The sequence below is a fragment of the Strix uralensis genome, chromosome 7 (genome assembly GCF_047716275.1).
Source record: "Strix uralensis isolate ZFMK-TIS-50842 chromosome 7, bStrUra1, whole genome shotgun sequence".
In the NCBI taxonomy this organism is placed as follows: domain Eukaryota; kingdom Metazoa; phylum Chordata; class Aves; order Strigiformes; family Strigidae; genus Strix; species Strix uralensis.
Window position 1 is genome coordinate 24,411,789 of NC_133978.1, and position 24,565 is coordinate 24,436,353.

The 24,565-nt window shown below is 39.4% G+C and overlaps 1 protein-coding gene across 4 annotated transcripts in view; it reads right to left on the reverse strand.

The window, feature by feature from the left end:
- Window positions 1-5,417: 5,417 nt before the first annotated feature.
- The window catches only part of LGI1 (leucine rich glioma inactivated 1), a 35,454-nt gene continuing 16,306 nt past the window's right edge, over window positions 5,418-24,565 (reverse strand). Inside the window, exons 1-9 of one of the 4 annotated variants that reach the window (XM_074874938.1) lie at window positions 24,275-24,384; window positions 20,508-20,957; window positions 20,061-20,132; window positions 16,165-16,236; window positions 15,990-16,061; window positions 11,745-11,816; window positions 10,323-10,492; window positions 9,733-9,897; window positions 5,418-9,654 (exon numbers count right to left, since the gene is read on the reverse strand). In XM_074874938.1, the coding sequence (XP_074731039.1) occupies window positions 8,837-9,654; window positions 9,733-9,897; window positions 10,323-10,492; window positions 11,745-11,816; window positions 15,990-16,061; window positions 16,165-16,236; window positions 20,061-20,132; window positions 20,508-20,698 (1,632 nt within the window). In that variant the 5' untranslated portion in view covers window positions 20,699-20,957; window positions 24,275-24,384 and the 3' untranslated portion in view covers window positions 5,418-8,836. Of the gene's footprint in view, window positions 9,655-9,732; window positions 9,898-10,322; window positions 10,493-11,744; window positions 11,817-15,989; window positions 16,062-16,164; window positions 16,237-20,060; window positions 20,133-20,498; window positions 21,099-24,274; window positions 24,385-24,565 lie in introns of those variants that run through there. The other 3 variants (XM_074874939.1, XM_074874937.1, XM_074874940.1) reach the window with 3 other exon arrangements.

Sequence of the window (24,565 nt, forward strand, 5' to 3'; positions counted from 1 at the left end):
AGCTGTTAAAAGAAGATAATTTGGTCAATTATATTTTTTCACTGTCACCTTAACTGATTTTTTGTAGCAATAGGAATGACTGAATGTATAGTTTATCTTCGTGGGAGGGGAAGGAATTACTTCAATCAGCTGCATTTCTTGGCACTTATACAGTATGTTTCCTGTTCTGTAAGCTATCTGCCTGGGGCTGCTCTGCAGGGCAGGAAGGGGGAAACTTCCTTACTTGCAACTCCTATGAATTATTAAGCATTCGTTTACATGCCTTACTTGAGGGAGATTATTCTTCCTTGACTTCTACTTTTCCCCAGAACAAAAATTACATACAATGTACATAACCTTGTCACAGGTGATGGATCAGTATTAGTGTATTGGGACTCTATCATACATATATATATATATTTATACACGAGTGATATATTATTTAAATAAAACATATTTATGTTCTGTATTTATATAAACATATGATATATGTAAAACACTAACATGATTCAGCTTGTGTACCTGTCATTTTGTTCTGACATGCTTGTGCAATGTCGGCTCCTCCCAATTTGCTTGTACTAGTATGTTCAAAGAGGAATGATCTGAAATGCAACCCTAACTGTTGTTGTTATGGAATGAAAACCTTGCAACACAGGTTTTAAAACCCTTCTGATTTGTCAGAGTCACAGAACAGGTGGGGTCTTTTTCGTTTTCATTATTTTTTAAGTAAAGTTGGTGCTCCTTCATTACCTCCAGGAGCTGCAATGCAGAACAGCATTCGTCATTATAGAAAAAACCCTGGTGCTGCCATGCATGCAGAATGTACCGATTCCAGGCGTTTACTGTCCACAAGAATACTTCCATAAGGCAGGAACCATGGTTTCTTTTCCTTCCTTGCGGGAGGCTGAGAGGGTATCCTGGGAAATCATCGTGAGAAATCATCTCATAGTCTTTTTTGGTTTTTTAATAAGCATCGCTTCTGGCCAAGTAGGCAGGACGTTGGAGCACATGAGCCCTGGTCTAACTCTGAATGGTTATTTTTATGTCCCTGTAACCTCAGCCAGCTCAGATCCTGCTAACAGTGCCAGTGTGGCAGCCCCTCAGGAATGGGCTGACCAAGCTTTTGCAGAGTGTGCTGACCTCTGCAATCTGTTCCTGGCTTCCCAGCAAGTGGATGGTAAGTGAGCTTGGGTTTGATGACATACGCAAGCTGATTACTCCCTCTGAAATTCCAGCAAAACCGGGAATGTTCTGAAATGCAAGAGCTGGCATCCTCAAGACCCTGCTGAGTTGTTCTTGTCTCTGGGAGGATTGCCTCCGGTCTGTGGCTGTACTTCAAGGAAATTGTCACTGTTGAGGCACACATGGAGCTTGTTTCCTTCTTCCAAGGGCAGCTTCAGGGCTGCCTGTTCCTTGGGCAGCACAGGGAAGGCTACAAGGTATTCTCAGATGGGGAAACAGAACTTTGCAATGTACTGGCTTAAGAAAGCTCTGGTTGTATGTAGTGGTATCACTGTAGCACAGTTTATTTGTAATAGTCTTGCCAGGTACACTTCACAGTTCATGTCATTGAATTAACTGATTATTTTGCAATTTTACCTAGTTACATTTAGGCACACTTTTAGACAGCAGTCACAAGCACCCCCCACTAGTAGGATTTTTTGAGAAGCAGTTGAAATTAGCTTCCTTTTTTCTTATTCTTAGATCCTTTGATAGTGTCACTGCTCTCAAAATAACTTTACAGAAATTCTGAAATTAGTTGTAATTCTGGAACAAGCATTCATTTCCTATTAGGTTCAAGCTAATACAATATGATTATCTTACTGCTGTTGCAGTTTGATGTACTCCAGAACCCTGTGTAGAAAGGCAGAGCTTTCCTAGCGGCTGCTCTACCAGATACTTTTTCTTGGTCTCAGCCTTGATGTGAATTTAGTTTGAAGGAGTTATTGTTAGCAATAGGGTTTAAGACTGGACTAATGCCATATGGATTATTTAAAAGCTGTGGGTTTTTAGTGGTGTTTTCAGTTTATAATCCAGGTAGCTCATTCTTTCAAAGGTAAACATTAAAAGTATGTTTTGTTTTCAGTAATGCTCTATATAGCAGAAAATTTAGATGTTCACAGGTGCAATTAAACTGTCCAAAACCAAACAGATTTCCTGACCACAAACTATTGTTTCTGTTCCAGCTTTGTCCTTTTTCTTCCTTTGTTCTGCACTCTGGACCAACATATTTACTGATGTTTTTCCTGAATGGGCAATATCATTATGTTATCGTATATGGGGGACAAAAGGAAGCAGGATAGGGTTTTCAAATTTCACAGTTGTTTGGAAATTGTGAAATTTGGGGTGGGTTGTTTGTTTTTCCAAAATTGGCAATCCATTCTGGTGTTTTAGAAATGACTCCCTCACAGTACAATACTATTACCTGGTTAATCATAAGGTACTTTGCAGCTAATATTGAACTCTTAATAATAAGCTTATAAAAAGACTGAGTTCTGTTCTTCCCAAGGGAGTCTATGTCTGTCAGGACTTACATAGCTGAAGCCAGCCAAAGTTGTGCAATTACATTTTTAAGCGCTTCCAAATAGTTTGCCAAAATTTTCTAATTGTTGACATCCTTGAAATATATGTTGCTGCTATCTTCCAGATTTTGTCGGTGTTCATGTTTTCAGTATTGTAAATGCTTCTGAGCAGCTAATTCATATGTACATCTTATGTATTTCATTTTGTGAATATCAGCAACAAAGTTGAGCTAATTTCTGAGCAATGTGTCTCAGGGACTGAAAATAGGAAATGCCACACTGAAGCACATTCATTATCCAGCTGCTTGGCTGTCCTCTTGTCCAAAATGGCTAGAGCCAGATGCTTCTGACAGAAGTGCAAAGAACTTCTCTTCCCTAATAATTAGAAATTCTTTTAAATACTAAAAAAAGATAAATACAATTTTTATGTAATTTGTCCATGTTTGACTGTTTTCTGAATGTTCTTGTTCTCAACAACTGTCTATTGCAATGAATGCCACAGTTTAATCTGGGGGGGTAAGTATCTTGGTTTATGGCTAAGTATTTGCTAAAGGCAAGTGTCATCTTGTTCCACACTTTCAAGGAGTTTTTTCACATTTCTCTGAGTCCTTAATCATTCTGCAGTGTGTTTTTTGATATGGCTACATTACTACTGCATGCAGTATCTCAGATAAGGCAACAGCATTGATTTGCCATAACATGTAGTGTTGTATTCTCCCTACTACCCTGCACATGTTGTAACATTATTTGCTTTTTCCTGTAGGTGTATATTGAGATCAGTGTCCTGCTGAGTTGTTCACAACAACGTCAAGTTGCCTTTCTTTACAGCTAATTTTAAACCTTGCGAACATTTCTTTCCTATCTATAATATTTTGCATTTCTGGACCCTGAACTTCACTAGTCAGCCTGTTCCACTTGTTTAGTTACCTACTTTCTCCTGAAATTTTACACTTCCATTTTCGATTAGAATTTCAGATATTCAACCAGATATAACTGTGGATCTTACTGGTCTGAAACTCTGCTGATCATCCTATGAACGTTTTATAAAAATAGACACAATATTTGTTACTTCCAGTTCTTTTGCACATAAATGGTTTTTAATGAAGGCCTGTGTATTCTTAGCAGATCAGCCTGTTTATTCTGAAGCTCTTTCAGCATTCTTGGATATTCACCATCTGGGCAGGTTGACAACTTGCTAACATACTGCTGTCGCTATCCAGGCCTTCCAGCAGGAAGTGAGAATGGGTCAGAAAGTCCCCTTTCAACTGAAATAATTCAGTAGGAAGCATAAAGTAAGGCTGAGTTGAAAACAACTTTTGAGAATTCAAAAATTGATTTGATGAATGGGAAATTGGGAACAGTAACATAATTATTGCCATCATCCACTTAAGTTTATTTGGAGAATAAATAAACAATTATATGAATATAAATATGCATATTTGGGGGCAAATTGCTTTCTACTGTAACAAACTTGCAGACAGAAGTATTACACTAGCATAACTAATTGGAGAAATTCTAAGTCTCAAAGCACAAATAGAACACCACTTCTGTATAGCACACTGGAGGTCTTTGTAACTGTAGTTCATTTCAGAAAAATTCCTGAATAGGAATAGGGTTAGGTTGGCCTCTGAGCACTTTGTTTAAGTGAGCTATAAACAGAGACATGCCTGTAACGCCAGCCATTAGAATTCAGAGTCATCAGTAATGAAGAAAAGTTGCCATTAGCACTAAGTCAGGCAGTGTACCTTAGCTTGGTCTTGAGGAATTGAACTCCCCAAGACCTCAACATTTATCAGTTAGTTCCTGACCACAAAAATATGTTTAGCCATTCTAATCAATAGGAGTCTAAATCACAGCTTTACTACCATGCTCAGGTCTCCAGATCAGTGAGTATGGGAGGAGAAGGCTTGCAGGCATATGAAAGATAGCTGCAAGTGTTTGCAATACGTATTAACAAATCAGAGAGAAAATCTGCTGGGTAGTGGGGGAGGCATTAACAGCTGAGTGAACTGAGTGTTGGGGTTTGCATTTGCCATCTGCTGGTTTTAACTTCTGTCCTGCCCTGGCAGGGCCCTTGCCCTTTCGGTGGGTGGTAGCCTGCTTACTGCTCCATTTGTGTCACCACTGTTGAGACTCATGTAACAGAGAGATATCAAAAGGAAAAATTGCCACAAATTGAGATCATGGATGTAGTGCATTAAGTTTGTAAGCCTCTTGCTGTATTTTGCAAGAACTGGGTGATCATCTGGATTTTCAGGGGTCCCTGCTGAGGAGGAACACATTATGTGTTTCACAGTAAGGAAAACATTTCCTTGAAAGGGAAGACTCCTGGACTCCCGAGACTTGCTGTGGGCTTATATTCTGTCCCTAGTTGTAACATTTTGGGCATGCTGACTTCTCTGCTTTCTTTTGGTGCTATTATCAGTAGTGTTCATCAACAGTCCAAGGACTGTTTGTTACTTCTATGGTTTAAATATTCTTTATTTTCCATTGAATACTAACACAATATGTTGTAATGGTCATATACATAAATACAGCTGTTAGACATTTAGCTTCCCACTAGAACATATCAAAGCATATCACACATATTATTAACTACGCTAATAATTGTTTCCCATCCTCAAGTGTACTTTGAATGACTGTTATCACCCCTTCAAATAAAGTTAAAAAAATAAAAATAAGATAATTAAGAGAAGTTACAATTAAAATGCAACTCCAAACCACTAATACAATTTGTCCCTATTTCTGTTTGTTCTGTTGCCTCACAGAATGATATTTTTCCTTACTGAATTTTCTTCTTAGTAGGAAGAGTGCATTTTGGAGTATTTTTTCAATGGAAAATAAGTAGAAACAAAAAACCTGCAAGTCCTAGACATTACAATAGACAAAGAAAAAAAAGCTACACATAGTGTAATATCAGGTATTCTGGATGTATTTTATATATCCCTTCCAGAGTAGAGAAGTGTGTATTCTTTTATATTTGTGCTCCATCAAAAATATAATGTAGTTGTAGGAAGACAATACAATTCCATTAACAGTTTTTTTCTGTGTTAGACATTAACATGACCAAGCAGCATCAAGTATCAGCAGTATCCATTAATAACCTTCAGTACTGTCTTCTATAATACTTTTAGTACTTTACATACTCACTCATAAACAAAACGATTGGGGAGTTTAGAAAACCCATTACAACTGCAGAAGACAACTAGTCAGCCACAAGTAACATAGACTTTGCTGAAAGAAATGGATTTTTTTAAACAATGTTTAAAAATATTACCAATGAATATATAATTAAAAGTTCCATTTTAGTTTTTGTCTGGGGATTCCACTAATACCAGAAGGAATACTGAGCAGAGAACCAGAACGGAATACGGCCTTATGCTCAGAGGAGCTGTTAAAATGCCCAGTCTCTGAAATTAAGAAGAAACAGCATAGGGAGCCACCTAATGAGCCTTTACGCTCTGCTACGTTAAGGATTATGAGTTCTGTTCTAAAAATACCCCAATTCCTTATGTGGTGCAATGAAGTGCTATACTTGCACAATAAGAAATCGTCTGTGAATCTCCACCTGACATAAATTGACTAGAGAAAGGGATTTTCAAAAGAGAACAGATTTAGATTCAGCATTTTATAGTGATTATTTGACCTTCCAAAAATGACATAGGCGTTAAGAACTCCCCAAATCATTAGTGCTTGACTACAGGTAAAATTTCCTGAAGGAACAACCACACTGGTAACACAGTTGCGTACTTCAGCAGATTAACCCAGCAGATTAATCCTTTACCACCCTCCACTGTACCATGGATAGTTTTACAGGTATTGTGAATGTAAAATTCTGGTGACTCACACCCTTGCAGGCTTTTAAATTCTTCCTTTATACCCAGGAGTAACAGTGAATTCCCAAAAGTCTGTCATATTATTTCAGAATAAGTTAACGCAGGAAAACAATCATAGCACTACTACAGCACAGGGCATGTAGCTGGCTGGCCCTGAAATGTAATTCCATGAAACACAACCTTCTCAAGGTACAACTGTGAGGCAATATACTGGGTTTGTAGATAAATGTTGGTATCAGATTAGCAAGGTTACTCAACTCCACTTAAACTCAGCCAGATGTCCATAATATGTCCTTAATGAGGATACATAGCCATTATCTATATAATTTGATAGAGAGTGCATGTAGACAAGTATAATGGGAGAAATCAGATCAAAATCAGTGCACATAATTCAATAGGACCTTAAGTAAAAGACTGAAACAAAAGACAAGATGAAGTAGAAAACACTTCATGATTTGCTGGTAGATTGGAGATTGGTTCATGACTTTCCATTTCATTCCTTTGCCATGCAGGATGGATTGAAGAAGAGATGGACAAATGAGCTGGAAATCACAGATGGGCAGCCAACATTGAGAAATAATAAAAGATATTATTTGGGTTCATCTGGGGTTTGAAATCATGCTCATATAAAAGCTAAAAATTTATAAAGGAAACCTGCCAAACAAGTGATGATTTATCAAGATGATTTTTGGAAATGTATTTATTAAGAAAAAATTTCAACTGTGAAACAGTTTAAAATCTTTCTAGTCACACTGTAAATACTTATGGAATAGGTAGTTATTAAGCCAAATACTGATCAGAGCATAGTTAGCTATGGATAAAAAGGCATTAGAAAAATTTTAGAGTAGTATTGTTCACATGGGATTTTTTTCAAGTAATATTTAATATAAAAACCCCTCTATTCTTTATTACAGAAGCATACTGTTTAGGACTGTTTTCTTAAAATATACATTATATGTCTTTTTTCTTGATGATTTCTGCTCCAGGTGCTCTCAACAGCACCATAATGCTCTGCTGGTTTTGGGGTCTCTGTGAGTACGGGGAGCAGCCAGCTTGCACAATCAGCTTGTGTGATTAGCTGACATGCATAGTATGATAAGTCTTATTTGCCAAACATCTGCGAATGTTAGAAATGTATATAAACGTATGCAGTATTCATGTGTATATTTTAAAGATGGCACTGGAGCACAAAGCTTGATAACTTCCAGTGAAGTGCAAGGTGTCTAAAATCAACTTGAGCTCTCTTCCTGAGCTGCACCAAATGATCTTCAGCAGCAGTATAGGTTTCTCACAAGTGATGCACTAGATGTATATAAACAAAAAACTATTTTGAGTTTGTAACAGATTTTCATGCCAAATTCTAACTTGGCATAATTTAATAGATATAAGTAGCTTTCCTGGAGTTGCATGTGGTACACCAACTGAATTTGTCCTGCTGTATTCAAAGTTCCCTGAATTTCAGAAGTATCTGTTATTACTAAACTTCATTGCAGGATAATGGAAAAAAATGACTTCACATTCACTAGATTCATTCAGAATAATGAATAAATTCATTGAAGATTAAATAATTGGAATACAGTGGAAAAACTTGACAGGGACACACAAAATTCATGCAGGTGATGTGTGACAGAAATAGAACAGATATATTCAGATATAGAAATGATGCTAGCTGAAAAATAACCTGTGCTTCTAGTTTTCAGCACAGTAACAGCCACAGTATTACACCAGAGATTTACTTTGTGCTGCTTCTGCATGAGAGGGAGACAGACCTTTACATCATCTTTTATTCTGTTGATTTCTTTGTAAATTTTTAGAAAATCAGGTACTTGCAGCTATACACAGTACAAAGACCCATCCTACAACAGGATCTGTATAACTGAATGCTTTTTTCTCAGTGGAGTCCTGTTTAAATCAGTGAAGATTCACATAAATGCAAGGACATGTCCAGGTGATAATTTACAGGATTGGGGTTCAATGCTGTATTTTTATCAAGAAGTTCTTGTTAAATGTAAAACCCACCTGATCTTCGATATTGTGTATCTTCCTTGCAATATGACACTGCACTGGGCAAAATGCCTTCTGGGGTTTATTTTCTATGGGTATAATATATACACAAATAAAAAGTATCACCTGCAAATAATATTTGGAATGTGAAAGACACAAAATGTAAACATTTTATTTGGCAGTTGTTTCAAACAGGTGAATAAATAAATGGAAAATTACATCTTAATATTCTTTATAGCAACAGATGCAGTTGCACACATATTTACATATTGTGGATGCAAAGAACAGTTAATTTAGTTTCTTTTTGTTAAAAAATGCAACTTCCAACACCACTAGACTTGACAATTAAAGATGAAGATACTAGTAATACTTTGTTCTAGCAATCTCAACTTTTAAAGGCATTCATTTGGAAGTAAGATAAGAGAGTCATCATGCATTTAGTTCATTTTGTCCACTTATGGTAGAAAGTCTGACGTAATCTCAGAATTATGAGTGTCATGCGCTTAAGTCAACTATGACATGTTTATAAATCAATGTAGTTCCCTTAAAACTTGAAGCAAAGAGAAAATCTCGTTTATCGATGGAGACATGTATGAAAGATCTTGGTGCCTGTACGTTTAATTCTTGAAACTTCACAAATTTTGCCTTTTCAGCATCCCAATAATAGACTTGAGTGAAAGAATAATCACTTCCAAGAATGGCATATTGATAATTATTTATCTGAAGCGGTTGGAATACCATTGACCCTCGGGATGGCATCCTTTGTAAATCCAGAAATGCTGAACCACCCCATTTCATTACTTTAGAGTCCCCAATAAATCTTGTTAAGCAAATGTATACATCCTCTTTCACTTTGAAATGTTTCACTGCATATGCATCTTCCATATCTTGGATATCAAAACGCTTAACAAATTCATTTGTTCCTTTGTTCCATTGATATATTACAGGTCTTTGGGAACTACTTGACAGAATTAAATGTGGTTTGCCAGATATTTCAAGATACTCCACATCAGTATCTCTGTACCAGGCGTGCAGAGACTGATGGGAATAAAATCCATTCCCATTCCATTTGTAAACTGTGGTGAAACCAGCCTTTGAACTGTCTGCAACAACAAAATACCAGTCTTCAGCAATCCTGAAAGTTTCAATGTCATTGGGTTTTCGGATTTTAAGGATTTCAATATCTTGAATTTTTATAAACTTATTAGCAAAAATATCTCTTTTGTATATGTGGGAGCCTCCAAACAGCTGTGCGACAATGACATACAGCTGACTCTCAATAACTATAGGTTTACACACAACAGTTGAAGTACCTATAAAAAGAAAAGACAGAGTTAGCACCACTTTTTGGATCAGCTGTTGTAATGTTATTTGTCAAGCAGTGTTCATACCTGTAATGTTGTCGTAATTCCTGAACATCACTTCTACATGGTCCCATTCAAGAAAGATGCATTTTCCGGTAAAAGGCTGAGCAATAACCACATGTTCATCATTCATATATGAGAAAGTATCTACTGACAGAGATTGGTATGGCAGGGACTGATAAACTTCAAATTCTGCAAAAGTGCACATAACATATGATAATTACAGAAATACTTTCCATACTGTACTGAAAAAAACATCTGCTTAACAGATACCAATTTATTACAAATTACAGTATTTCATCACTAGTCCAATTTTCCTGATAAAGGAGCACTGCAACTTGTTTGTCAATCTTTCTCAATTAAAAGAGGTGCTGTTTTATGTCCCAGTTCTCCCCAGTTCTCCAAATCCTTATATAGCATATTAAAGTCTGAGTAGAAGCCGCAGTATAAGACCCTACTCCCAAGTGTGTGTCAGACTTACACCTCCACAGAATTCATACTGATTTTAGTGGAAGTTCCATCCAGTATGCAGACGTCCTGCAAAAATGGACCCTAGAATAAAAAATACATAGCTTTGACTTAAATTTAACAAGATTAAGTAATTTGAAGCACATTACCTGTAATAATGCAATCAAATTCTTTTGGAGACAGGCTGTTGATCTTGCGCTTCTTATATTCTGGTGGGCTTTCACAGTAAATGTCTTCAACTGTTGCATTGGTGCTGCCCAGCCATTCCACCAACCACTTCAGTTTGCAGTCACAATTAAATGCATTGCCTCTAAGATCTCTACAACAAATAAATCATGCATTGAAAATAAGTAGTCAGCTGATGTATTCCTCTTTGCAGGACAACAACAAACTGGGCTCTTGTTAAATATATGCCCTCTTGCTTATTCTCAATTGATGCCTTCCTGGTTTAATTTGTCCTGACCCATAGTTAAATCTATATACCAGAACCCACACAGATTTAATTATGTTAAGGTAATCAAGGAGAATTTAACTTGATGGTCAGTAGGAAATTACTGATTTCCCTGAGTTTACAGGTACACAAAAGCCTACCAACTGTTGACCCCATATTTCAGGAGGTTGTTTCTTTTGGATTACCCTTTCTCAATATGAGCATTCTAGACAACAAAACCAAAATGAATGTAACCTGATGGTCAGCCAGTCAGTATTTGCTATCTCCTTTGGATATACTCATTTAGGGCTTTAAGAGACACAAGCAAAGGAGTTCTGTTCAAGTCTTTTACAGCTGTCTTCAGTCAGATTTCAGATGTATGTACAGGAACGGACAAGTGCCAGCACCAGACTGTGTAACCACCTGGCCATGATCAGTCATGCCAGGTAATGCTACCAGATACACCGACCATCTCCACATCTTACTACTGCAGCTCTACACTATGAATCCAGACTACCTTGTTAATACAAGGAGCAGGCAAAGGATGTTTTGTGCTCATTATCTGAAATCAGGTGAACCAGAATTTGATGTGTTGTAAACAGGACATATTTCAGTGAAGCAACTATGAGATTTATCTGTTTATCTGTATTTTGTATTTGTACTGGTATTTAAGTAACATATTTAAACAAGTTCATGTTTTGGTTTGGTTGCAGTTAGATTTAGTATGGGACATGCTACTTACTAAGACACATACTTCTGTGATAAAAGATAGCCTTCCCAGAAACTATTTGCACGTAGAAATGTTACTCCATTAAATATCTTCCACCCTCCCCTCATGCCGTGCTCTCTCATGCATCCCTAAGGATGCTTCCTTCGTATTCACTAAGTCTTAATGAACATGCAGCTCTCTTACATAACTACAAACAATATTACTTATCTTCACAACTGATAAAATATTCAAAACTAAAGCAAATTATCATCAACAGAAGACAAAAACCAAGCCTACCCATATTGGGTAGTCTCTACCCAGTAGTAAGATCCCATTACTGGCTATCAGTTTGAATGGTTACTCAGAATGTCCTCTAAAATAATATCTTTATATTTTTAGTATAATTAATAGATTAATTAATTGCTTTCTTACACATTTGTTAAAGAATCCAAGCCTTTGAATATGTCTTTTGGAAGCGATTGGAGATTATTATTTGCGAGACTCCTGTAAAAGAAGACACTTCAGTATCAGTGCTAGTTCATGAAATAACAGTTTTGCAAGGTGTAATACTGTGTGGGATTTTTTTCTTAAGGTAAAGAACTCTGGTATTCTCCAGCACTTAGTTCTAAAAGACTGCTTTTAAGAATAGCTCATTTACTTTGTGACTTTTTCTTCCACTAAAATGCCATACCTCCTTCTGCTTTCTCACTCTTCAGCAGCTTTGCAGCATTTACAATACTTCACTTAGCAAGGTAAAAAGTGCAATCACCTCTGGTGTTTTGCCAACACCATTATTTTAAAACAATCAGTCATGATTGGATCTACTGATGTTTTCCGTATGAGATACCAATACATGGTGTTCATATTACTGCAATTTCCCCACATTGTATATCTTCTGGAAGGAAAATCTTAATATTCGGTTTTATTCCAGTGGACTTAGGTGTAGCTCATAGTTTTCGGAAATGTGCAGTAATAGACAAGAAATTGCTGATCAGCGCAAATTTCTCTCCTGGAATGTGCATGTGTGTGTGTGAGTATGTGTGAGAACAGCAAAAAACTGCTGTCAATTCCTAATTTTTAATGTTGGGAAAACTCGTTTAAATTCAGTGAGTATTCTAGCTTGTAAAAGTGACGAGGAAATGTGAGCAGACTTTGAACAAGCAATATATAACATTTCAATCAAACATGTCTGTGTGAGTCCACCAAAGGTCTGGATTCTCCAAGATGTCACTAAGGGCATGACAGGAAAAGAATAATGTTGTAGGGTACAGCTTATGCCTCTTTTGACTAACAAAATTATTTATTACTTATGAGAAGAAAAGAAAATGGAATTAAATCATTCTAGTTTGAGATCCCAGTTAGAATCTGTAGCTAGTAAGACTTAGAAACTCTTCTGTTTTCGCTGGTAAACTTAAAAGTTATTTATTAACTACAAATTCTCTAGCCAAGCAAAGCCACTTAGGCATATCCTTAAATTCAAGAACAGGCACAGATATACTAGGTCTGCTGCCTCATTTAAAATTAAGTGTTTGCCTTATCAGGAATAGTAAATATGGGATGATGCCATTAGTTCATTCTGACTTCACCACTTCCAAAGTACATCTGATTCTAACACCGGTGTATGATCACGTGCTTCGCTTATGCTTAATTTTACACTCAAGAGCAATTCTTTAGAAGTCAGGTAACTCATATGGAGAAAGCTAAGTAGACTTGCAAGCTGAGGCAGGTTTAATGCCCTATATATTCTTTGTATATTATTATATAGCAAATTGAAAGGGATGAGGTACTTTGAAGTAGCAGTGGTTCACCACTGCCATGGGAATATGACTGACAGAAAAATTTACACAAGGTTTACACATTTGCCAATTTTTGGATGAAAAGTATGCATTTTATATTCCACTGCTACAAAGCGTATATTAGAAAACACTGGCTTGCCTGGATGGTGCTGTACATGGTATTTGGTTTATAATAAGAGAGTAACAGTTGAAGCAAACATGCAGTTAAACTTATGGTCACAGTTCTGAAAGAAATGCAGTCAAAATTCTATGTTTGGCATAGAAATTATTGTCCAACCCTAACTAAGATTTTGACGTTAAATTAGTAAATTAGTAAAAAAAAAATGCTATTTTTCTTTAATTTTTCTGTTCTTAAATCTACTCTGGGCAGAAAATAAATCCTGTTGCATAACGACAAATACTAGATGGCTCTGTTTTACAATAAGGACATGCTATAATTATCAGTTAATTGCATTACAAAAATACAAATGTTTGGATAGCTTACTGCATTGCAAAAGTTATGTTGTGAAAAGGAAGCAAACAATAAATAGAACAAAGTTCATCTTCTCTAACTTCATGGAACTCATTTGTATGCTTATTTACTATGATTCTTTGAAATATATTTTATGTACACAAGTACTCTCATGTTTCTTAAATGAGAAATGCCTCAGGGTGCCAAATGATTATTATTAACTGTACGTGCAATTTTCCCCAAAGGGTGGGGAGTGGTTCTGCAAGCAAATAAAACTAGTCACATTCTGTGGTTAATGGACCTGCCTTTGCAGTTATTTTCTGCAAATTTCTCATTGTCTTCATGAATAGCGCTCCATGCGCAATAGCAGCATGATGCACAAATCTATGTCCCAAAAATGTGCATGCACGCACATGCAAACCGCATTGGCTCCTCAAATGTGGTTCTGTCTTTTTCATATGTTTTCTCTTGTGAAACTGCTGAAGCATCCCCAGAAACCAATGTAACAGGCAAGACATTACTCTTGGACTGTATGCTCTGTGGAGAAGAAACTGTGCCTTCCTCTGTGTTAGAAAAGCAATTTGCTCACTGGCAGCAACAGCTACTAAATAAGTAAATGAATATGATAAATAATGTACTGGACCCATTTGTGAATATAAAGCTATTCATGTGCATAAATATTTTGAAGATAGGGTCCCAGTTACCAGCCTTATCCAATTATCTGCCTTTTTTAACAATGCTATAATTATGCCTATACCTCTAATACAGATTTTTATGGGATGTGCACAGCCTGTTTATATACTTTTTTCCCTCTCCTCTTTCTTTCTTCTTCCTCAGACCCAGAGCCATCTACACCAGTAGTCTCAGTAGGCTTGGTTTCAGCCAGCTATGAGTCTTGTCTGTTCTGGCCAGAAAGGGCAAAGTGTTTTATGGTACATTTACTATGTGGTGAAGGATGTGGTAAATTGCAATTCAACTATTATATTTATGCATTAACTGTTCAAAATGTAACCTCTGCTTTCTCTCCTGTGTCAAAATATAAGAAAGAAAAAGTTAAATGACCCTGTTTCAAAACCCTCTTGGAGGTTATTGTGTTAAGGCCAAAAGGTCAGAATCCACTCCCCTGCCTATGACACAGCCCCAAGATGTATGCTTCAGAATGGAAATGCTCACAGCTGGGTATAAATCCATGTCAGGCACACCCCACATGTGTTAGCCTCCTTTTCTTACAGTATTTTTGTATTTTTATGTTTTCTTGGAGTACATATTGTATTTTCAATAAATTTATCACTTGCTAAAATAAAATTATTGCTAAAAGATAAACTTGATGTAAGGTAAGAGGCAAAAGCCTGTTTAAAAACTGTCTTGCTAGCTCTGAGCATAAGGATGCTACTCTTGTGTTTGCAGGTAAATGTTACAGGTATTTGTTGCCAGTGTGTGTTGCACCTGCTGAGCACAGCGTGAGAAATGCCTCCGCTGGTGTGAGCATGGGAAGCATTCCTCCCAACAGCCACATTAGCATCCAGAGTGCCTTTGACTAATTTCCCCTCTCGGCTAATGCAGCAACGGGGCCACAGCATGTCAGAGGGCAAGGGTTGGCCGTCCTTCCAGGACTGCTGAAGGGCTGAGCAGCAACATGAGGAATGTTAAGCAGACCCCAGTGTCAGTGCCTGTCAGATCCCAACTGTGGGATGCTCTTGCTCACATGCAGGAGGGGACAGGGTGCAGCGCAGGGCTTTGAGCCAATCCTGCTGGAGTCTAAAGGCTGCTATGCCCTACAGTTAAGTGGAAGAAGTGGATCAGTAAGTCATAATAAATGCGTCTTGTTGCAACTCTTCTATTTAAAATTGTTCTGGGTGGGAATTTACAAATTTGATTTGGTCAAATTCTGCTGGATATGATGAGTGGCTGAATTGGACACAGGTATATAGACAGTGATGGCCTGTCTCAGGAATGGCTATAATACTCTCCTGGATACACATCAGGCTGGGGTACCTGGGAAGAGGCGTGTGTCCACCCCTCAGCCTCTCACCACTGTGGCACCTCAATGCTGACCACAGCGCCCACACCTTCCTCCTCTCCACGTCCCAAACTGGGACTTGCCTCATCAATGCCAAGCTTCCTGACCCATCGTGCTTTCTCCCTGCTCCTACTCGCACAGCTGGAAATCCCCAGTGCTCTGAGCAGAGAAAGTCAGGAGCTACTCCCAAACATGTACTGCTTGGAAGCTCTTTGGGTCCTGGCCTCCTACACATACCACAGTTTGGAAGTCTGTGGTGGAAGCACAAAGATTAACATTCTAATTAAATGACTATTAATACTACTTAAGTAAATGTGAACAGCTATATATCAAAATGCAAAATTCAACAACACAGTGGTTCAGTTACTATATTAAATATACCAAGTAATATATTCAACCACTTTACTTACAGGTGAATTAAAGATTTCAGTCCTCTGAAAGTATTTCTTGAAATTGACTTAATGCTGTTGTTCTCTATGAACCTGTAACGGGTCGTAAAGTCATTCTGGTCAAAGCAATGCCTGGAACTTGGAAGCCCACCCACTCTATTCAATAATGCCAGGAAATATACTTTTGTCCACTCACAAATATTCTAGATGAGGAAGGCCCATGAAAGCATCATCACTAATAACATCAAAAGTGTTGGATGTAAACAATCTGTGTAAAGAGATGCAAAAGAAAAGACCATTAGGTTATTAGCATCTTTAGAAAACAGTTCAGCAAGCCATGGTAGGCCAAATTTCCACTGCCTGGTTTCATGGTTTTGTCTGTGCAAGCACTACAGGATTGTAAGGCTGATATATTGCACCATAGTTTGGTGCAAAGGGAAGGACCCAACAACTCATTGCTTTGCCTACTGGGGCCATCTGATAAAATTCCATTGACTTCTGTGGGATGTAAACGTGGGTTTACCATGCCAGTAAAACAATAGGATTGTACAAGTGCCACTGGAGACATACTTGGACAACAACGAAATGTTCAAGTACTACAGAGGTCTAAATTGTCTTAAGAACACTTACTTTTGATGACAACATAGGGAAAGTATCCTGCTGGTTAGCCAGACATCAGGTTGAATTTGCACTACTGACAAGCAGGAAAATCCTCTAACTTGTAAGATAAACTTGTGAGCATATTTGACCTGAGGGTACTGAGAAGTTACGGAGAAAAAAATGGAAAATCTCTTAATTTAGTCAGTGTTCAAATCAGAACTATTTTTAAGACCACGTTATACCTGCTGGAGATAGCTCTTAGTGTGTGCATGTATTTTTCATCCATCTAGCAGTAAAAAAACAGCAACGCATTTAATTTTATGTAATTTTGTAAGCATTAAAAGTGGACTAGCATTGATTTTTCCAGCTTTATGTATGCTTATCAGTCATGTTTGCATTTGTCCATTTTAATTCCGCTCTGGACTGCCACACCTTTAATATGGTGAGGCATTGTCAAGTACAATGAACTTTACCCCAGTGGAATACTAGATGCACATCTATATTTTATTCAGTCAGACATGATGGATAAATAGATTTTCGCTATGACATCCTTAGGCATTCAGGAATGCAAGATTTCCAAGTATGAATTAACAAATCTAATGAGTTAATCTTTTATTTTGAAGTTTGCATTAAGAATAAATTGCAGTTGATTTATTTTTGCACTTGGCTATTGCAGACTGTCCTTTTTTCACGTTATATGCATGAAAAATGTAAGCAGGAAATTCTTCTTTTGTTAGAAACAATAAATACTTCTTTTTCTTAGAGAAAATAAGTATTTTTGTAAAATCTCTGAACCAGAAGAACAATTCAGCTGCCTGCAACTAATTTTATTTTTCTGATGTGATTTCACTGGATAATTTTGCCTTTTCTGCACTCTACCCTCCTTGCAATTTAAAGAACAGGGTGGTATCTCTTTAAATAGTATAGCTATTTTAGAGATTGCCAGGCTTATAGTATAGGTCTTGCAGTTGGTGAGCTCATTTGCCTCCCATCTCGTACCTCTCCCCAGTGGCTGTATCACACTTATTTGATGCACAAAGTGACTTTTCTCTCACTCTTTGGCATCAAACACCAGATTTGCTAGGTCTGTGACCCACCAGCTAGCTACTTCTGGGGACAGAGGCTGACGATATCGCATTGTAGCTCGGGACTATATTGCTTAGCAGGAACGGTACGCTGCTAGCAGGTATGGATCCTGGTGCCATGATTACCTCCCTTCTTTCTACGGGCTTTCATGTCATCAGTTTATAAGGGCACTCTCAGCACATTGCTGATACACAGAGTTATGAGTGCTGGAGGTAAGAGCGGGGAGGTTTTCTCTACATTTAGTGAACACTCCTGCTGGCATTTCACCATAGCTGTGTTTTTGTTGTCACGGAGAGAGCACAGAGTACACCATCCATGCTATTCAAGAGGAAAAGCTGTCCTGGCCTGGGACTTAGGAGTATGTTTAGCACGAGACCATGATTTTTCCAGAGACCATTGCTGCTACTACAGTAAAAATAGTAGTAAATAATAATAGCGGCAGATACATGTCACACTAAGAAATGTATGACCGGCATACTGGAGATACCAAGTTACATTTCGACTTTAAAAATGTAAAGCTGGAGACTATTACATAGAAATACATATAGGCTGCTAAATCTTGCTATTGGCTAAAACTACTAATACAGCTATAATCATGAAAGCTAATACTTAGTATAATTTTTAATTAATCTGAGTTATCCATATTCTTATTTCCCTTACTATCTTCTGCCAAAGGTGGAAATTTTTCTTTCCCACGTACAAACTGGAGTATTGGCCCCACAGATATAATCCTGCTCCTATGATCTGTGTTTAAGGAGTCATTTGCCTTAGATCTGCAGCCTGACTTTTCAAAGATGACAAGCAGCTCAGTTACCATGTCAGAAATATATCTGCAAAACAGAACACTTGTCAAAACCCATAATGGAACAAAACCTGCTTTTGTGGGGTCAGAGCTTTCGCAGCAGCATTTATTAACAGCAGCTTAGAACACGCGTTTCGGTGTACGGCAGATCATGCAAATTATTACCATTACCAAAATGCTGTAAGCCATTGTCAGACCCCACTGTGCCAGGTGCTGTAATTACTCAAAATAAGATGACTGTCTGTCCTACTCCACCCTACCCAATTCTGCCTCTCTGGCAGTGGGATCGCTAAGTGTAGGTGGTGTATCGTAGCCAAGAGAGATGATGTCCTACTCACTCTCTTCAGATACAAGCTCCACCAATGCTGCTATTTTTCTCTTTCCTATGAAAGGCCCATTGCAGGAATTACATGAAATGTATCCCTTTTGTGATCTGTGACCACCTGGGAAAAGCTTCTCCAGAATAAAGCACCATGGAAAAGCATTTAGGTTTCCATAGTAACTGCATTTACCTATTTACCCTGTACCAAAATTGTACAGTACGTCTGCACCTCCTTATCAGCTCCACTTGAGGTAGCAGAGTACAGCTAGGGTCAGGGCTTCAGCTATCAGTGCACCAGCAGTTTAATCTTACAGCTGTGGGGCTCCAATACATCAACATTACACCTCTGACCACATCTACAGTGCACAGGAAGTCCGTCTGGAACAGACGTCTGATTTTGATTTTGATCACATCAGGGAGTCTGTCTTGCCGGGTTTCTGAGACAAATCTGGGTGTGTGTCAGGCTGGCAGCACATCCACTATAAACAGTCCAGGTTACACCCCCTCTACCTCTGTATAGCTCACAATTATATAATCGTATGCCCACATTTCTAGGAAAGCCTGTGAGCCTGTAAAAATCCTATATAGAAATGCATCTAATATTTCAACATCCCAAAATATTCTCTTCCTGCGTATACCTCATCACAGTATTTCATTCTGAAATAACTGCATAAATTTTTTAATTGAAATAAAATCTTCATTACTTTTGTGGGGTTTTTTCAAAGAACATGAAATAACAAATAGGGTCAAACCCAGGCTCTATGAAGGCAAAACTCCCACTGAAGTAACTAAACTTCCACAGAAGTCAATGGCAATTTTACATGGAAAAGGACTTCAGGACCTGTCCCACTGCAGTGAAGGGCCTGATCTGAGGGGTTCTGAGCCCACAGTCAATGGGAGTTGCAGATGGGCAGCTTTCTACTGGGATCAGGCCCCGGGACTGCAGAAAAGAAACATGAATAGTTTTTGCAATGCTCAAGTCCCTGCTTTAATGTTAATTAAAGTATAATGAAGATAGCATACGTTCTGTCACCAAAAGCTTCACCATGTAATCATTCAAAGTAGCACTGACAACAGATAGCCTTGCAAAATACTAAGTAGACACACTTTGAAAAAATTAAACATGCACTGTCTTTCAAATTGCTAAAAAGTCTTGTATTTTGTCATCTAATGAATCTTCTCTTCCAGTTTCTTATAAAATTAATACTGAGACCCTTTCTAAAATATTTATGGATACATATACATTTCATAACAAAAATTGTATCATATAAATATTTCTCACAGAAGCTGCAGAGATGGTGTGAGCAAAAAACTCCCTTCTGGGATTTTAGTAAAAGCAGATCTCACAAAGGATCTGGAAAGAAGAAAAAAACAACCTTATATTAATGTAGTCTCATATACCCATGGTTATAATACTGATCTGGTCATCACAGAGAAATTTATTTATAGAAGTAAAAAAAAATAAAAAAAAAATGAATGTTACAGGTTTCATGTAGTATAGAAGAAGGTATGAAATGGGATGTGTGCACATACACAGATAGACAGACAGATGAAAGATATGAAAAAATCAGGATTCAAGGATGCAGCACAATTTTAACACATTAGCCGATGATTCTGAATGCTGGAGGTACTCCCTGCAGCAAGCATCCTTCCGTATGCACTGAAAACACCACACATCCTAGTTCATTTTAAATCATAAATTAAATAACCAAATGCTTACAGCCCTTACAGTGAGATAACATCAGGCGGAACGCTGCGAGGAATAGATCTGGCATTTTCACATAAAGCATTATCTTTGGTACAAGTACACCAGGCAGGACATTTTGGCTTCACTGGTTTCTTCCCTTCAGTCAGCAAAAGCACAGATAAAAGGCATAAGAAATAAGCAATTCTTCTAAAGGGTCTGCTGGCATTTCCCATTCTTTTGATCCGCTCTCGTTCCAGCCAGTTGAAAGAATATCCCAAAACATGAACAGGGGTTCTTTATTCAGCCATTGGATGTCTTTCTATAAGTCCAGGTCAATATTTGTCTCTGCTTTCCCAACCCTTTTCTTTCTCTTTCACTCTGTTTTTGTAGACAGAAACCTGCAGCTGATCTGTATGTTTCCACTCACTCAGGCAACGTACTGCTCAGAGAAGAGACCTGCGAGGTGCTGTAAGATGGGGAAAATCCAACCGGCTGAAGGGAAAAAAAAAAAAAAAGAAAAAAAAGAAAAAAAAAAAGACTTGCATCACCACAAAAACACTGAGCACAACACAGCATTAGATTGCAAAGTGATGTAACTGAGAAATACACTGCTTTCTGTTTTCAGAGGGAGGCCCTTTCCCTGTTACCAAAAATAGTACAGCATTATGTTTTGCTGGTGGGTGGGTGAGTGGGTGTGGGGTGGAGTGAATGTGTGTGGGGGGAGAAATCAGTCATCTCTTACTGGATCCCTACAACCTCGTGAACCTTTGAGAATTATGCTTCATATATTGCAAGCAGCAGAACTAACAGCAGTATTCACAGGAAAATGAAATCGAGTGAAACCATCAAAAGCATTGCTGCAAAAGCTGTTAGATTAATTTTTATCCTTAGCCCTTATTGCACATATTTGTACCAGTGAAAAACAAGCTGCCACACATGGAAAATATTACAATGTATGAGAGAATGCCTACAACTGTCATTCCTAAACAAAATATTTTCTCATGCAACCCCAACTGCTTTTTTAGAAAAAGAACCATTCTTATTTGTTACATGTTTTCTGAGCTGGTTAAATAAAGTGGCTCAAGCACCGTTCAAAATGGACAACATTAATTAAAAGTTCAAATTAATGTATTTGCTTGGAGACTGGTTTGATCATTTTAGATGGAAAAAAGAAAATTTTTATTTAAACACCAGCTATGTTAAACCTGCAGTTAAGAATGGACCTTCTTTGAAAAGTGACAGGATAGGGACAGATCTTGATGGTAATAATGAATCTTTGCAATACTGCCTGAAGGCTGCAACAGAAATTAGTGCTAAGCGCAGTATGAATACTCTGTAAGATACAGTCCTCTGCCTGAAGACTACAATAAACTACATTAAGTATTTTATAGGGAACTTCAGCAGCACCTAGGTGTTACATAAAGAATGGTAAGACAAAACTAATGAACACCAAATAGCTGGAAAGCCATACAGGATGATTTTTTTTTTCTGATATAGGATTGCTATTAGAAGAGTTTTGCAAACTTTAATAGGTCTTGACACTTGCCTGTCAGACTGGCAGCACCGTTTACGTTACACAGAACACAAAGCATACTAGGGTCGACACAACGGTACAGAAGTTTAATACAGTCATGCTCGCTATTGGCTCCTTCATGTAGGTGCTGTGTCCTCACCAGATACTTGATCTCCTGATGAGGCGATCTCTTTTCTGGTTACTCCTCCTTTGATTCCACATAGCTACCTGGCTCTGGCCCATTACTCCTGCTCTACAAGCCATGAAATCCCAAAACAAACTCCCAGACCATGTCTATTTTCCTCGGGAACAATACCAGCGAGGCCCTAGCGCCCAGCAGGAATTTCATATGCTGTGGGTGAAAGATGGCAAAGGGGAACAACAGCCTGCAAAACTGCAAGAAACTCAGTGTATGGATACTAGGCAGGACCCCAATGTTGCTGAATCCTTGCCTGGGTGGTGGCTGAGGTCTGACTCCCTGGGTTGAGAGGAGACCCACTGAGCTCACACCCAGTGGTGGGACTACATCCTCTGATGACCTCTGGGGATGGCCAGAAACATCCAGAAAGCTTTCAGAGGCAAAGGGCCACCTCCAAAGGCCCTGCTGGGGGAGGACTCCAGTGCCTATGCATTGGAATGCTCCCCACCAGTCACCCGTGCCTGCAGAAAAGGGCGTCTTGCGCTTTCTCAGCTCCCTTGCTCTCTGCGGTGCATTTTTTTTAAAACTCTTTATTAATTTAAGTGCAGGCCCATGTTTTTGCTCTTAAGAAAATCTTCCCTGTCAGCAGTCTCTCCTGAAGCAGGATTGACTTCAACTAGGAGTGACACAGAGCTGCGTTATTTCTGAGCCCTTCCACCTTCTGTAAGAAAATGGTACAGAATTACAGTAACCAAAGCACTGAAATCATTATAAAGCAAATGTCGATGCCTTCCCTTGGGTATAAAGGTTACTTCTTGCTCTGGAAATGATCTAACTGTAATGGCTGAGAAGGAAGCTGGATTTGTGGGACTTGCATAAGTAGGGTATGCCATCTTCTCCCCTCTGAGATGTCCAAAGGCACTGACTTTGGTGAGGTGAGAACACAAAATTCTCTAACTTTTTTCTGAAAGAAGAGGCCTGTTGTTGTTTGTTTGTTTATTCCTGGCAAAGCTACCCATTGCCATGGCAATATTTTGCCATTGATGGTGAAACCCCCTGTTTCATTTCCTTCTGCTCATTCACTGAAATCCACCATCAATTACTTAGGCATTTCTTTTTAGTTAATACTCCAGCCACACTGTGAACCTCCTGAAAACTTTGCAGTGTAGCAGGTTTTCGGTAACAAAAGCACATTCTACAGCAGGGCAGTAACCTGACTCCAGATTTGTCCATGCAGAGGACAACCTGAAAGTTAGTTTTCTATTCCAAACTACATGCCAAAACGACCACTTTTTCCAAAATTGCAAATATTATGAATATTTGTAACAGCTCTGTCAAAAGAGAGACATAAATCACATTTTCCAGGGTCCTTTTGTGCCAAGCTCAGCATCTCATTTCTTGCCATGCAGTAGTTTAAAAACAAACCGGTTCATGGATTTTCAGTGGCAGAGCTGCTCTCCAGCCATTGCGACATTTGGCTCACCCTTTACCTATGCCATCACTGTTTTCTGGCTATCGGAGCAGGCCGGGCCCACATCCCAGCGCCTGCCTCTAGGTCCTTGCCAGCTTGTTTTCGCTGGTGTTTCAGGTACTGATTAGGCACAACGGGATTCAAAATGTATTTATTTGTCTGTCAGCACGGCTCCAGCAGAGGCGACGAGGGAGTTGTGGCTGGCGTTCCTCGGTCTGCTTCCCATCGTTTGACAACGTTCTAGATGAAAAACCTTCACCTTGCCGTGCAAGGGAGGTGCTCGCCGGCAGACATGTTCCAGTGCGGGCAGGGACATGCCGTGTCTCTGCCTGCCACTGCCGGCTCGGTGTCGGTGCCGAGCGGGCCAGGAGGTCCCGACACGGAGCTAAGCGGGACACACACACACACACACACACACACACACACAAATCACCCCCGACAGCTGCCGGGCCGGGGCTGCGGGGCCGGGGCTGCCCTCACCCGGGCCGCGGCCGGCCGGGCGGGCGGGGGGTTCGCGCCCCGGTATCCCGGCAACCCGCCGCGCTGCCGCCCCGCTCCCGCCCGCCGCTGCCGCGCGCTGCCCGGCCCGGCCCGGCCCTGCCCTGCCCGGCCCTGCCCTGCCCGGCCCGGCCTGCCCTGCCCGGCCCTGCCCTGCCCGGCCCGGCCGGCGCCAGCCGGTCCCTTGCCTGCTCGCCCGCCGCGCCGCGTCGTTTCAGCCGGAGCCGTTCGGAGGTGAAACCCCCCACGGACGAGGCGGCGTGGCGGGAGGGCGGCGTGCGCCCGGGCTCCCCGTTCGCCTTCCCCACGCTCCTCCGGTGCCCTCGCACGATTTCTGCCCTCGGTAACGCCGGGGGATCACCCATCGCCGCCCTGCGCAGAGCAGATTTCGGTATTTCCTGCGCTTTATCAATATGCTGTGACATTCCGCCTCTTTAATTGTGACCAGAGCAAAGTAAGCCTTAGTGACCGATTATTTC